The sequence below is a fragment of the Onychomys torridus genome, chromosome 1, assembly GCF_903995425.1.
Source record: "Onychomys torridus chromosome 1, mOncTor1.1, whole genome shotgun sequence".
Lineage (NCBI taxonomy): Eukaryota > Metazoa > Chordata > Mammalia > Rodentia > Cricetidae > Onychomys > Onychomys torridus.
Genome location: NC_050443.1, coordinates 128087763 through 128102628, shown reverse-complemented (window position 1 = coordinate 128102628; position 14866 = coordinate 128087763). Strand labels below are relative to the sequence as shown.

The following is a 14866-nucleotide window of genomic DNA, read 5'->3' as shown; positions in this document are numbered from 1 at the left end:
GGGCGGGACTTCCTGTCACGACGCACTCCCCCACCCCTCCTGCATTTAGGAACCAGGCCAGTAATGGGACACCAACTACAATATCACTCTTTATCTTAAAAAGTAAAGGGCATCAGGGGTTAAGTACACAGAGCACCTAAGTCCTTCGGGTAGTTTAGTGTCAGCTCTACAAAGTAAGCTTTGGCTTCCTGGCACCATGAGGCTCAATCTTCCGGAAGTCTTCTCTAAGTCTTCCAGAAGGCGGGTGAGGAGGCCGAGGCAGCCCTTCCTCCTCAGTCACAGTTACAGGCTGGCCTCGGGCTGGACAGGAGATGGCAGGTGACAGCCAGACAATATTATCCAAGGGCTATTTACAAGGGGGCTTTTCCTGTGATCATTTCATAAATGCTACTTCTGGAATCTCTCCTTTGGCCTGCAGAAAGAGAAAGGCTAAGTGGAGTCACATGACCACTTCCCACCTGCCCTGCCCAGCTCATGTGACCCCGCCTGCTGTCCTGGAACTCTAGAGACCAGGCTGGCATCAAACTCAATCTGGCTGCCTCTGCCTCCCAAGTGCTGGGATTGAAGGCACATACCACCACACCTGGCCTTCATTTGACCCTTTGAAAAGCTCAGAGATCCCTGTTTTTAGCCACAAAATGTCTATACCCTACCTTGAGATGAGTGAAGGCCTGAGCAGATCTGGAGTAGTCCCAGTTATTGTCTTGAAGGCACCTGGAGTGGGATTAAAATAGGAAGCCACATGAGAACAAAATGCAGTCCTTCTGACCACAAAATTTAAAACAAAACAAAACACAAACTCTAGAATCCATCCCATGGAGAAAGTCACCAAAATGTTCCAATAAGCTTATACATTATTGCACCACTTTCACAAATTAAACATTAAAATGTCAAAATGTACTTTTACACTGGAAGGGAAGGATTTACATGGTTTAAAAACTATGTTACAGGTGGGTAAGATGGTGCAGGCCTTTAATCTCCAGCACTCAGGAGGCTGAATCAGGTGGGAACTGCAGAGTCTGAAGCAAACTTGAGCTACAGAATGACTTCTAAGCAACAAAGGTACACAGCGAGTCCCTGTCTCAAAACAAAACTGCTGCAGAACTAGATAGAAAAAAGCTCTGCAACAAGGCATGTACCTATAGTCCCAGTTCCCTTGGAAGGAGGAGGATCACTGGAGTCAGCTGTGATAACTTAGTGAGACCTTGCCTCAAAATGAATGACAAGTAAAAAGAGGACTGGGCAGCCAAGGTGCAATGACTCTCGCCTTTAATCACACCACTCTGGAGGAAGAGGCAGGAGGTATCTGTGAGTTCAAGGCCACACAAGTACATAGTGTGACTCTGTCTCAAAACTACAAGAGGCACAGGAAAATTACTTCAGTGGCAGAGTGCTTGCCTAGCATACATGAAGTCTAGGTTTAATCCCTAATTCTGCTGGGGAGAGAAGGGACCAATAGGTAGGTGGGAGGACAACCATTCATTCTTCATTGTGTTTTGGAATTCTATAAATAATTTATGCAGAAGTCTTAGTAGGAATCTTTTTTTTTTTTTTTTTAAAGCATTATTGTTCACTGTCGGGCCATCTGTTTCCTCTTGGTCCTATCCATACTCAGCACTCACTTCTGAGACCACTCGAGGTTCATGCCAGACTGGGTAGAGAATGCTTGCAACATTTCCTGTTGTTCTGGGGAGAGCGTGGGTACTGGGCTGGAAGAAGGTGTGGGTGCAGGCATGGCGAAGGCTCTTTGGATTTCTTCAGGGCTGGCATTCCGCACAAACAATTCATCATTTACAATACACAGCCTTGGGGACAAAGAACACCTTAAATAAATGGACAAATAACTTCATCCTACTACACTGTCTGTTCTCAGATTTGGTTAACATCCACATGGTGCTCATCCCATGTTACCTTTTATCATTTATTCTCAACTACAGACTAGGTGTTTAGGATTCTCTCCCAAACACACTACAATTAAATGTTCACTCCCCAATCTATTAACAGTTGTTATTCAAGCTTCATGAACTTCCTATTGCTTTTATAGAATTCTGATAACTCCCTGAGGAATAATTCCTTCCAATTATCATACTGCTAGTACAAGACTGAACCTGATACCCAACCTGATAAGCTGATCACTTACCCTGAATTGCTAGCAGGAACAGCAATGAACGTTCTCGTGAAAGCACGTAAGGAATCTCGAGACTTCCCATCCACTGCAACGAGAACAGCAGCAATGGCTCCTTAGAGTCACTCAAGCTTGATCTTTATAAAAGGTTCTCACATCACGGTATTTGATACAAAGAATCCTAGCTTGGTCAGGTAAGGATGGTTCTTTGGACATGGGAACAGAGGTGGGATGAAAGGACAGATCAGAGAATAGTAACAGCAACTAAGTGAAGCAACTTAGAAAGTGCTTTAAAAAAAAAAAAAGTGCTTAGCCCGTGGCTTGGCAAAGTATCTGAAGTCACTTCACTTCCTAAAGCACCTCTGTCTAACAAAACAGAAAAAAGAATGTGAGGTTCAGAGGTACTGTAACTTTCCCAAACCCACAGAATGAACACAGGGATGGAAATGGAGACCTGTCAGACTCTTCCATCTACACTGCTCTGGTCCCCAGGTTTTTGTCACACTGCATCTAAGACAGGTGGGATCTAAGATTGAACCAAGATGGTGTGGGCAAAATAGAAAGGGATGAGAAGATAGCTGGGAAACTCAAGACAAGGAGAAAGGTTCAGGACTCAGGATTCTTACCTTCCTTGAAGACTCCATTGACAGAAAAACACAGCAATGTGCTCTGAAAGAGGAAAAGCACCAGAAGCAATGGGGGTTCCCAAACAGAGCCTGAGCCTCCTCTTCTCCCAGTGAGTGCTGACCCATTACCCACCCCAGGTCTGGGCTTCTGTAAGGAGAATGTGTGCTTACTGTTTGTGCACTTATGTCTACCACAAAGGAATTGATGTCATGTTGAGTTTTAGGTAACTCATTGAGGAAGGCAACAACGTTGAGACGTGTATGCTTTAATAGCCGGAATCGCAGGGCTGCAAGCAGAAGGAAGAGAAACCAAGGTTAGGGCACACTGGCTAGCTCTACTGACTGTTTCCCATTTTGATTGCTCACAGGATATACTTACTGGGATCTTTAAGCCTCTTCACGTTTCTGCTGTCTTTGAAGTATTCACCTAAGTTGCTTCTAGAAAATAGGAGGGGAAGATGGTGGTGGTCAGAATAGTGGCCTGTATCTCCCAAAGAACCCTGTGTGGTTCTGGGTAGGTTCTGACATGTGACACTCACCGGACAGAGTTCTGGGGGGTGGAAGGAATGCTTAGTGAACAACAGGCGCCATCATGGTAGGCATCCAGGAGACCCTGGCGGTCTCCTGAGTCATAAATTGCGTAGTACCTGTAAGGAAAATGAAAGGTAGAATCTAAGTTCTGTGTCTGAAAGCAAGGGGACACAGTAGTGAGCTATGTACAGGCCAGTCACTATGCCCAGCCATAAGGGCTCCTGGGATACTCACTGTTGCAAGAAGTGCAGAACCAAACTCTTTAGGTTCTCTGTTCCAAAATAGCTTCCCTGAAATCAAACAAGATATTAGGAACACAGGACCAATATGCTTCACACTCCTGAGTTTCTAATTCTATCTTCAAATTCTGACCTTGCAGGGTGGTAGCACTGTAGGGGCTTCAACATCAAAGGCAATTGGAGGGGGTAGCTCATGGCCATCCTGTGGAAAAAAGTGAATATAACATGTGAAACACAAGAAAGACTTCATTTGTGAGCACAAAGAAAACCTAAGTGTGAAGGGTCAGAAGTTAATCATAAAAAGGCATAGAGTGTGCAGGAATCTCATGAGAACTTTTCTAGAATGATGGCTACCACCTTGGTTGTGCTTGTTAGAAGAGAAGGTTAAACTTACCAGGCGTAATAACTTGGGAAATCGTTCGCGAATGGCGCTGTCAAGAACGGGACAGAAGTAAGTGACGCTTCAGAGCCATCATGCCTCCTGGGCTGCTCTAGGAGCAAATACACCAAAAACCCGAGGAACAGCCCATCCCATCCTGCTCATCGCCCACTCCTTCCCAGCCTGCATTCGGAGACAAGAACCCCCATTCCCCTCCTCACCAGAGGCACCCCTTCTGGACTGCCTTGAAGGCTGGTTGTTTCTTCTCTGATCCCGAGTGCCATAGGAGGAACACTCTCAGCCCAGGCTTTAAGCCTAGGGCTGCCTTCCCCACTTTGCCCCCCTTACCTTCCACCTACTCACCTCTGCAGCCCCGGGAGGAGGGAATGGGGTGGGAGCCCAGGGGCTCCGCTGCCTCAACAGGTATCCACCAGTTCTGCCAGGTCTGGCCTTGGCCAAGACCAGAACACACCACAAGTATGGCACAGGATGTTGGGGCAGGGAGATGAGCAAGACAGGGCTCAAGAGGAAAGAAGGCAAGAACAGAGACCAAAGGAAAGGAGGAAAGAAGAGAAAAGTAGGCAGGGCAGGGACAAGCGAGAGATGAGGAGATAAGAAGAGGAAGCAAATTAACAAGAGACAGAACTGAAGGCAAAGGCATTTAGAGGAGAGCGGGAAAAAGAAAGACCTCCTGATACAGTCCTTTCCTTCACCTGCCCCTTTTCTGTGGTTCCAAGGTAGAAATGGAGAACAAATCTTATTATAGTGGTTTGTAGTTGCCGTTGGCCAGGTCTCTGTCTGCTTCCTGGGTCCCGGTCTGAACTGGGCGTGGGAGGTAAAGCAGCCATGGGGCCAGGAGACCTCCCTCAGAAGACATGAGGGTTCAGGCCCCTGTCGAGTTGGGGGGGTGAGGGTCTGTGCCCCACCTCAGTTGGCCCCCAAGTTTTCTCCTGATGGCCCCTCTGCGACTGTGCCTGTCTTAGGTTGTTCCTTCCCTAAGGAATCTTACCCGTCTCTGGCTAACCAGCCATCCTCCGGGGCCAAGCAGGGTGATGTGAGGTGTGCAAGTGAGGGAGGGGCAGTGCCCCTGACAGGGTCATTTCTTTGTCTCCTTGGTAGCAGATGCCCCTGTGGCCTCCACGCCCAGCACCTGCCTTGGGATCCCCTCGCCTACTGGCGGGGCCCCGGCTTTGGTCACATCTTAGGGAACCCAGGTTTCTTCTCCAGGAAGGGCCCAGCTCACAGCACTGGGCAAGAGAGACCAATAGCATGGTACCAGCCTCCAAGAGGCATCAACCTCAGCATGGGCAGGAAAGACCAGGCCACAGCCTTGGGAAAGCAGATCATGAGAAGAGTCCCTCCTGACACAATGGCAAGAGGGACCATCAAAGGACAAAAGAGGGAAGGCCCATCTCAGTAGGTCGTCCCAGTTAGAGAGGACTTTCTCACACTGAGTACACTAGGCTTTTGGCTGAAGACAATCATATAGATAGGGCATATATACATAAGACACCACCACATCAGAACAGAAAATGAGAGGTGCCCTTCCTGGAACAACAGGTAGGGAGATTCTAGGAAAGGCTGTGTTCAAGAAGGAAGGAGAAAGGCCAGAAAATCAGAGAACAGTAGTAGTCAGGTGAGAAGGAAAGGAAGGAGATCTGGGACAAAGCTAGGAGACAGAAGAGGCAGAAAGGAGTACGTGATCCTCCTCCCAAAGGACAGGTGGTTCCAGCTCAGGGCTGCATGTTCTCCTGTAGACGGGCACTGGTCAGGGTGCATTAGCTCAGCCTCCCAGGGGGTGAAGGTCCCCAGGAGGGGAGACAGAGGCTACAACTGACCTGATATAGGTGGACTGGTCTCGGAAATTATCACACATGGGGTTTCTGTCAAGCCACAACTCTTCCAACTTCAGCCCTTTTATCTTGTCTAATTCCCGCTCAGACTTCAACTGTGAAGGATAAGGAGAGGGCAAAGGGAAGAGAGAGACCCCAGTGAGGATAGCAGCTGGATCTCCATACTCCAAATGCCACCTGTTGTCTGTCTTGACCCACCACGGCCAGTCAAGCTCTTCTCCCCCCACCACTGATAGTAAAGCCTGCAGTAAAGCCAGGGCCAGTGTGATGGCTCAGTGGGCACAAAGAAACTCTTGCTCCACAAGCCTCACAAGCCTCACAACCCAAGGTCCAGCCCAAGAACCCACAGTGGAAGAAAAGAACCAACCAAAGGTTGTTCTCTAACTTCCACCCACTCATAGTGAGTAACTATTAAAAATAAAAGCATCACTAGGTTATCGGTCCTCACTTCGTTTCCAGAGAGATTTAGGGTCTTTAGATTCGGCGCTTTCTGTACAATGCTGGACATATCATCCAGCTTGTATAGTCTGTTGTTGCTCAAGTTCAAAGACAGTAGCTATGAACAGAACAAAGTTTAGAAGTGTTATCATACATAGTCCAGAGGCAAGTCTGGCCCCTCATCCTACCCTATTTATCCCACTCTGCTTTCTCATGCAAAAATAGAAGCTTTACCTCAGGAATATTCTCTTCAATGATCCGCAGTGTGGCCGCCATACAGCTTCTGCGGTTTAGAACAACATCAATGTTCTGGGCCACCAAACCTGCAGCATGCAGAAAGAAAAAGAAGTCTGAGAGGGCTTGCCCACACCAATGTCATAAAGACTGACTGTCCCCCCTCTATCTAGTCAGGACCACTATTGTCAGCCATACCTGGGTCTGAGCGGAGGCCCTTGAGGTCAAGTGCTTGTTGAGAGCCATCATATCGTTCACTCATGATCAGCTAGAAGAAAGACAACAAAGAGTTTAGTGGTCACTGAGGGAGATTTAAAGACTGATGGACCACCTAAGCCATCCTCACCTTGAGCTGCTCTACTTGTTCAGGCTTCAGTTCGTTCTGTACAGTGTGAGGTGGAGCAGAGGAGTTGATGATGATAGATATCTGAAAAGGCAAGAGTATACTTGAGGTAAGCCTTATCCCCAGAACTAACATTTAGTCCTTTTTATTCAGTGCATCAGTGTCAACATGTGCCATACCAGGCCCTTTGTCTAACATACCCTTCTGTTTTCTCGATCGTGAATCTTATAGTTCACAGCCTTTAATGCAGAAGCAGTACTGGCATCTTCCACAAAAAACTGGGCCCGTGTGTTTTCATAGTGAAACTGGAAGAAGGAAAAAGAAGAACATTAGATTTGGAGTCTACAGGCCTTTGGCCAGCCTCCTAAGTCTGACCTCACCTTACCTCAATGGGGTTGAAGGGGACACTGCACTTGCTCTGAATCATGCTCAGGAGCCATGCTTTGTCATACTTTTTGCCATAAGGAATCTGGAAGTGAAAGAGAAGGGCAGCACATTTCAGTTCTCCTTTTGCATTTTCTGCCAAGGCTGAAAAGATTTCTAGAGCTTTGGGGTAGAGCTCATAGATAGAAGACACGCTTAACACGGCATGTATGAGGCTCAGTGATGGAAGGCACAAGGCATGCTTACATGCACAAGGCTGGTAGAGCCCTTCTATCACAAAATAACTTGTTTTTTTTGTTTTTTTTTTTTTTTCCTCATAAAGAAGGACCAGACATGCCAGGCATGTTGGTGCAAGCCTTTAATCCCAGCACTCAGGAGGCAGAGGCAAGTGGATCTCTGTGAGTTCTAGGCCAACCATGTTTACGAAGTGAGTCTCAGGACAGCCAGGACTGTTATACAGAGAAACCCTGTCTCGAAAATCAAAATAATAAAAAGAAGAAAAAGAAAGGACCAGATGTATGGTTTCCATTTGAGATACAAAGATTTCCTTAAAATCTTTTCCATATACTCATTATTCCTTGCAAGATGGCTCAGACAACATGGCCACACATCAAATATATTAACTCTAAATCCTAAGACATTATGTATACCTTACTGCCCCGTAGAAACCCCACAGCCACCTAGAGTCACTCTTAGCTTAAGTGTTACTCTACCTCCTGACCATTCTTAGATTCCACTTATCACTGTGCCTATTCTCAACTCCCTTCCTTAACCCTGTTCTTAGAATAACATGAATCATGTGATCTCCCAAGGTACTCACTGTAATCTTGAACCAGTTCTTGGTGGTCCCATCTTGGCTGGTACCAGCCCCTGCTCTCTCTGGAGGAGCTCTGTCTCTCCTTACAGTAATATGAATTCGATCTCGATCGTGCCAAGTATCCCCCCGACGGTTAGGCCGGTTGGCATAGGGGTTGCTGTTGGGAAGCAGAATTAAATTTCCATAAACACTAGAAAAGATGAACCTGTCCTGCTAATGAAACTACAGCTACTAAATTGGTTTGGTCAAGTATCACTTTACAAAATGAGAAGAGAAACAACAAAGACAATAACAGGACTATATAATTCAGTGGGCCACCATTTAAAGCAGACCAATTAGTCACTTACTATCTTACTCGGGGGCCATCTTGGGGATCATTCATTGCCACATCTCCATCATCTTCCTCAAACCGGGAGGACCGTACACCAGAACCACCTCTGCCAGACCGACGATTCCCCTCACACTTCCATCGGAAAGGCCCTCGGCCTTTCTTTCTTCTCTGAGGGAAACTAACACGGTCATCATGCTCTGAAATTGGAAACAGATACAGAAATTAGTAATACATCAGTGGTCTTGGTTACCTTGGTGTGATCACTCTGTATTACTGGGAAAGACAGATGCTAACTACAAAGACATATAGACACTGAGGTTCTAGCCACAGGAAAGAACTTTCTGTAGGACACTGACATCAAGAACAAGTTATTGGAAAACTGTAGAGCTGTTGAAAAATAAAAGGGTCAAGAATGTACCTCAAGGGGCTGGAAAGATGACTCAGTGTTTTGTTTTATTTTTTGATGGAGGGCTTCTCTTTGTAGCCCTGGCTATCCTCCAACTCAGAGATCCATCTGCCTCTGCCTCCTGAGTGCAGGGATTAAAGGCCTGCACCACTACCGCCTGGCAAGATAACTTTTTTTCCCTTAATTTATTCTTCTCTATACTGACCATAGTCTCTACTCCCTCCACTCCTCCTAGTTTCCCCCACTGTCCCCCAATCCACTGCCCCTCCATTTCCCATCAGAAAAGAGCAGGTCTCTCCCAGTGATGTCAACCAAACACAGCATAAGACACAATAAGACTAGACACAAAGCCGGGCAGTGGTGGCACATACCTTTAATCCCAGCACTCAGGAGGCAAAGGCAGGCAGATCTCTGTGAGTTCGAGCCCTGCCTGATCTACAGAGCAAGTTCCAGAACAGGCTCCAAAGCTACCCAGAGAAATCCTGTCTCAAAAACAAAACAAAACAACAACCCCCCCCAAAAAAAAGAGTAGACACAAACCCATCCCAAGCTTAGGCAAGAGAGTCAAGAGATACTCTAACACCCAAACAAAACAACACCCCCCCCCCAAAAAAAAGAGTAGACACAAACCCATCCCAAGCTCAGGCAAGAGAGTCAAGAGACACTCTAACACCCACTGTTAAGAGTCCCACAAAAACTCCAAGCTAAACAACCACAGTATATATGCAGAGGACCTAGTGCAGACCCATGTAGGCTCCATGATTGCTGCTTCAGTCTCCGTGAGCCCCTATGAGCCCTGCTTAGTTGATTCTGTGGGCCATGTTCTGGTGGGTATCCTCAACTCCTCTGGCTCCTACAATCCTTCCTCCCCCTCTTCCATGGGGTTCTCCGAGTTCTGCCTAATGTTTGGGTTTGGGTCTCAACATCTGCTCCCACCAGCTGCTGGAGCAGTCTCTGATGCTTACTGAGAGAGGCATCTCATTCTTAAGAGCATTGGCTGCTCTTCTAGAGAAGCAGCTTTGATTCCCAGCACCCACACTGCAGTGCACAACTGTCTAACTTCATTCTAAACACAGATGTATAAGCAGGCAAAACACTCGTATGAATTACAAAATGAAAAAAAAAAAGGAAAAAGGAAAAAAAAAAATGTAGAATGCTTGCCTAGCACTCTCAAAGACCTGGGTTTGACTGCCAGCATCGCCTCAAAACAAACAGACAAAAACAATAACAAAAAAAGCATTTTTTCCATTTGGATATGGTAGCCCATGTTTATTATACCAGCAACTGGGAGGTAGGGGCAGGAGAATCAGGAGTTCAAGATCATTTGCACTACATACTAAATTTAAGACCAATCTGGGCTGTCTTAAAACAAAATAAAGTTTAAAAGGTGTGGAGGGTGGAGGATTCTCTCCACAAGTTCATATGGGTTAGAGGCTGGAAAGACGGCTCAATATTTAGAGTACCTGCTGCTCTTCTAGAGGACCCAGAATTGGTCTCTAGCACCCACATGGCCGCTCACAATTGTGCTCTACAGTGTGGATGCTGGGAGCCAAAACTGGTCCCCTAAGTCATCTCTCCAGCCCCCTGAAGTACATTCTTGACCCTTTTGTATTTCAACGTCCCTATAGCTTTCCAGTAACTTGTTCCTGATGTTGATGTCCTAGTAAAATGTTCTTTCCTCTGGTCTGGGCACAGGTGTGTGTATGGAGCCTTTGTAGTTAGTTCCAAGGGATCCAATACCTTCTTCTAGGCTCTGCAGGCATCAGATACACACAAGCAGGCAAAATATTCAGACACAGAAAATTAAAATGAATAAATCTTCCTACATAAAAATGTAAAATGTGGAAATGTAACTCCATCCCCAAAAACCACCTGAAATTTTTGATCTTTTGCCTGTACATACAAATGATGGCCACAGAGCAAGATGTGGGAAATAACTGTAATCCAGCAATTGGGAAGTGGGGGCCTCAATTACATAAAGTTCAGGGCCATCCTGGACTACATGAGATCCTGTCTCAAAAAAAAAAAAATTCTTACAAATATGACCTATTTCAAAGCCTAATAACAATCACCACCTCCTTGCTCTCAAACTGTTACTCTGAATTTGGGAAATGCTAGTTTCTTTGAGCAGAAATACCCTGCACCTCATGGGACTTCTAGATTCAGGGTCTGGTGGCAGTTACACATCAGGGTCCTGAATGTTCTCTAATATAAAAACTGTGTTTGAAGCAGGGGGGTCAAAAGTTCCAGACCAGCTAAGACCCTGCCTTAAAAAGGAAAATAAGGGGCTGGAGAGATGGCTCAGTGGTTAAGAGCACTGATTGCTCTTCCAGAGGACTTGAGTTCAGTTCCCTGCACCCACATGGCAGCTTAAAACTGTAATGCCAGTTCCAGGGGACCTAAAACCCATGGCAAAACACTAATGCACATAAAATAAAAATTATTTAAAAAAAAAGGGAAAATAAGCTAGAAACAGATAGGGATACACACAACTTTAATTCCAGGAATTTACAAGGCTAGCCTAGTCTACACAGTGAGTTCCAAAACAGTCAGTGCTACACACTGAGACTTTGTCTCAAAAAAAAAAAGAAAGAAGAAAATGGCAAATAAACCAAGTGTAGTAGTACACTGTTTTTAAGGCAAGAGGAAAAGAGGCTCAAGGCCATCCTCCCATACGTAGCGTTCAAGGCCAGACTCACTCTCTCCGAGTGTGTGTGTGTACATATATGCAGACACATACACAAAAGGAGGGCTGAGGATACAGCTCAGTTGATAAATTGCTTACCTATCCTTCACACACATACAAAGATCACCAGACTGAGGCTGAGGCAGGAGAATTTGAAACTTCAAGTCACTCTGGGCAACTCAGTAAGACTATCTCAAAAAAAATAACAACAAAAAAGGATGGGAATATAGGTCTGTGTGAGAGGACTGCCTGGCATATGCAAGGCCCTGTTCAACTCCTAGCACAAAATAAATAAGTCTGTGAGGCAGGCATGGTAACACATGCCTGCAATACCAAACTTGGGAAGCTGGCACAAAGACTGACTGAGGCTAGCCTGGGGTACTAAGGCTGACCCTGTAAGGGAGAATCAATCTTCCCCAGGGACAAACTCCCTAAATGGTTATCCAGATCCAAATGGTTAGCCTTAAAAACAAGGACATGCAAGCAACACTAAATGGACTCAGTAGGTTGTATGAATTTGGGGAGAGAGGAGACATGGAGGTGACTGAAGGGAGGAGATCATGTTAAAACACACATATGCATACACACACACATACATACATGTATATGTATATTGGGTTTTCGAGACAGGTTCTCTCTGTGTAACTGTCCTGGAACTCACTTTCTAAACCAGGTTGGCCTTGAACTTAAAGAGATACGTCTGCCTCTGCCTTCTAAGTGCAGGAATTAAAGGCATGTGCCTCCACCACCCAGCATATAATATCATATATATAATTTTATTCATTTACTTATCTATTTGTTTATTTTTGTGTTTTTTTCGAGACAGGGTTTCTCTGTGTAGCTTTGGAGGCTGTCCTGGAACTCACCAGGCTGGTCTCGAACACAGATCCATCTGCCTCTGCCTCCCGAGTGCTGGGATTAAAGGCGTGGGCTGTCACCGCCGCCCAGCTTTATATAATTATATTTTAATTAAAATAAAGGTTCACTGGGCTGAAGATTTTTCATGCCCTGGATAAATCAGCACCTCACATACACAAAAAGGTTCATAACTTCTAAAGAAATCTACCTAATATCTAGTGTCCTGTAAACAATGACCCTTACCAAGTGATTCTAGGGAAAAGAAATACATGAAGAAACAGTGCAACTGAGGTTCACTGAAAAATCTCCACTCTAGTCACTGTGTTCCAGGCACTTGATAGAAATGATCTCATTCATACACACACACACACACACACACACACACACACACACACAAACTTGGGAAGGTTTGTCAGGTACCCACATGAAAGAGGCGGAAAACAAGGCCTGAAAGTTTAACTCACTCGGGGTTAGCACAGCCAACTCCAGATTCAAACCTCAGCTGTCATACTGTCCTAACCACCACGATGAATAAATAAGTCAGGGTAGTTGGTAGGACTAGAAAACTGGTAAACATTAAAGGAGCAAGCTGCAAGACCGACTGATCGCGTTTAAAAAAAAAAAAAAAAAAAAAAAGGGCACCAGAGCAACCCACGAGCAAGGGACTACTGACTCACATTTAAAGAGTCGGGCCGCCAAACTGAATTGACAGGCATCAACCACCCTCAAAGTTCAAAGGAATCCTGTCACCCCACCCCTGAGCCACAGGTCCTCCTCCAACGCCAGAATCCGGGCGACTCTGGAGCCCCTGGGTCCCGCGGCGCCCGGTGCCCCGTGCCCGCGCGGCCACCGCTGCCCACGGGCGCAGAGCTCCTCGCGGCCTCCCGCCCCCGGGCTTGCGGCCTAGTCCGGGGCCGCCCACTCCGGCCCACCGCGCCGCCTCCCGGCCCGAGGCCCCGCACTAACCGTTGTATGACTTCCCTTCGTCCGCCATGGCACAGGCAGATGTGGGGGCGGGCTCAGGCGCAGAACCTGACGCCACAAAACGCCCGGAAGCCTTGGCGCTCAGGACAGAAGCTCTCCTACCACCGGCGCCACCGCATTTATCCGGCGAAGCACGTCGCGCGCTGCCGACGTCCCCAGGATGTGGGCGGCGCCGCGGGGCGGGAACGCGCTCTCTGCCTCTGCGCAGAAGCAGGGCTGCCTCGCGGGGGCGGGGCCAGGCCCTCCGAAGCCCGCCCACGGCCGGAGCCCCGGGAGCGGTGACTTGCTGGCCCGCCCCACCTTCGTGCTTCTCCACTGTCCTGGCTGCTCCTGGTTTTGCTGGAGCTGAGCGGGCGGCTGAAGCCCTGAACTCAGAGGAGCAGGGACGAGGGCCACACAGAATGGAGACCTGGCCTCTAAGTGGGAGTAACGGCTCACAGTCCGCGCCAGTGAGATCCCGGCAGCTTGTAAGTCGCAGCTCAGGTCCTTGCCAGCCGCAGGCCTATGCCCTCCCAGCTTTCCTCGCCTCTACGGTGGATTATGACGAAATAGAAAATTGGAATGTAAGCTCCATCGAAGCAGGAACCTTAACTAATGCTTTTCTCCCTCCAGCACGCCTGGCTCAATATCACGCCCAGTGTGAAACCCGTGTGAATTAAACGAAATCCTGTTCCTTGTAGTCCTCCACAAATTGCCGGGTCAAAAAAGGGGCATCAGGCCGCGAATGATGGCGCAGGCCTTTAATCCCAGCATTTGGGTGGCAGAGGCAGGTGGATCTCAGTTTGAGGACAGCCTGGTCTACATAGAACTTTCCAGGACAGCCAGAGCTATGCAGAGAGATCCTGCTTAAAAAAACAAAACACAAACCAAACAACCTGGGCATGGCAGTGGGAGTTCAAGAACAGCATTGTCCACATAGCGAATACAGGGGCATCCAAAGCTACATATCGAGACCCTGTCTCAAAAACAAAAAGCACCTGTCAGGGACATAGTGAGCATTGGTCTTTACACTCAATGAAGTAACCATCATCCCTATTAGGTAGGCCCAGGTCAGCTAGGTAGGCAGGGAAAGTCACTAGCAGTGATTGAATTTTTTCCCTCTCTCTCTCTCTCTCCCGGGTTTGTCTGTGTAGCTCTGGCTGTCCTGCAACTTGCTCTGTAGACCAAGTTGGCCTCAAACTCAGGAGATCCACTTGCTTGATTTGAGTACTGGGATTAAGGACATGAGCCACCACTGATCCTGTGATTGAAACTTTAAATGGAAAACCCAAGAGCTCTTATAGAAAGTGACCTTCAGTGTATGGCTGGGGCTATTATGGCCTGAGGTTCCTGGGATCCAGATGCTGCTGGGGGGAAGGGGTAAGCAAATGGGACACCCTTAGGCATGGAACAATGACTTCAATACTAATCACTTAGGACAAAACAGCTCATTAACATCCCTTTGAGGGTGCCTTAGGTGGGTCACCTCCATTTTCCAGTGGCTGGTTTGGATTTTCTAAGGGTCTTAGAAGGTGCCAAAAGCTGGGTACAAATTCTCTTCTGCTCCCAGCAACAGAGGTCTTGCTTCACTCAGTTCAAGATCAAGGCTAAGTGATAGAATACAGATGAAAACAAGCCCAACACTGATTGAGA

General features: G+C 47.1%; 2 protein-coding genes across 3 annotated transcripts in view; one reads left to right on the top strand and one right to left on the bottom strand.

The window, feature by feature from the left end:
- The window catches only part of LOC118594502 (solute carrier family 22 member 19-like), a 703508-nt gene that overhangs the window by 441509 nt on the left and 247133 nt on the right, over nucleotides 1-14866 (top strand). The gene's annotated exons all lie outside the window — the stretch shown is intronic.
- Nxf1 (nuclear RNA export factor 1) lies at nucleotides 77-13368 on the bottom strand. Its single transcript, XM_036204361.1, has 21 exons — nucleotides 13217-13368; nucleotides 8317-8497; nucleotides 7973-8126; nucleotides 7154-7237; nucleotides 6969-7073; nucleotides 6772-6852; nucleotides 6624-6693; nucleotides 6426-6514; nucleotides 6202-6309; nucleotides 5739-5848; nucleotides 3916-3952; nucleotides 3655-3723; nucleotides 3517-3572; nucleotides 3291-3398; nucleotides 3131-3189; nucleotides 2923-3038; nucleotides 2752-2794; nucleotides 2141-2213; nucleotides 1623-1805; nucleotides 654-714; nucleotides 77-412 (listed from the first exon to the last, which is right to left on the bottom strand). The coding sequence occupies exons 1-21, from the start codon at nucleotides 13242-13244 to the stop codon at nucleotides 374-376; spliced, it is 1854 nt and encodes a 617-aa protein (XP_036060254.1). The 5' UTR covers nucleotides 13245-13368; the 3' UTR covers nucleotides 77-373.

What these genes read in the sequence shown, in the direction of transcription:
- Nxf1 (XM_036204361.1), bottom strand. Translation starts at nt 13,244, where the DNA reads ATGGCGGACGAAGGGAAGTCATACAACG. An exon ending in ACGATCGAGAAAACAGAAGG is followed by an intron (nt 6,853 to 6,968) that starts GTATGTTAGACA and finishes TTGCCTTTTCAG; the next exon opens with ATATCTATCATCATCAACTC. An exon ending in GGGCCTCCGCTCAGACCCAG is followed by an intron (nt 6,515 to 6,623) that starts GTATGGCTGACA and finishes TGCATGCTGCAG; the next exon opens with GTTTGGTGGCCCAGAACATT.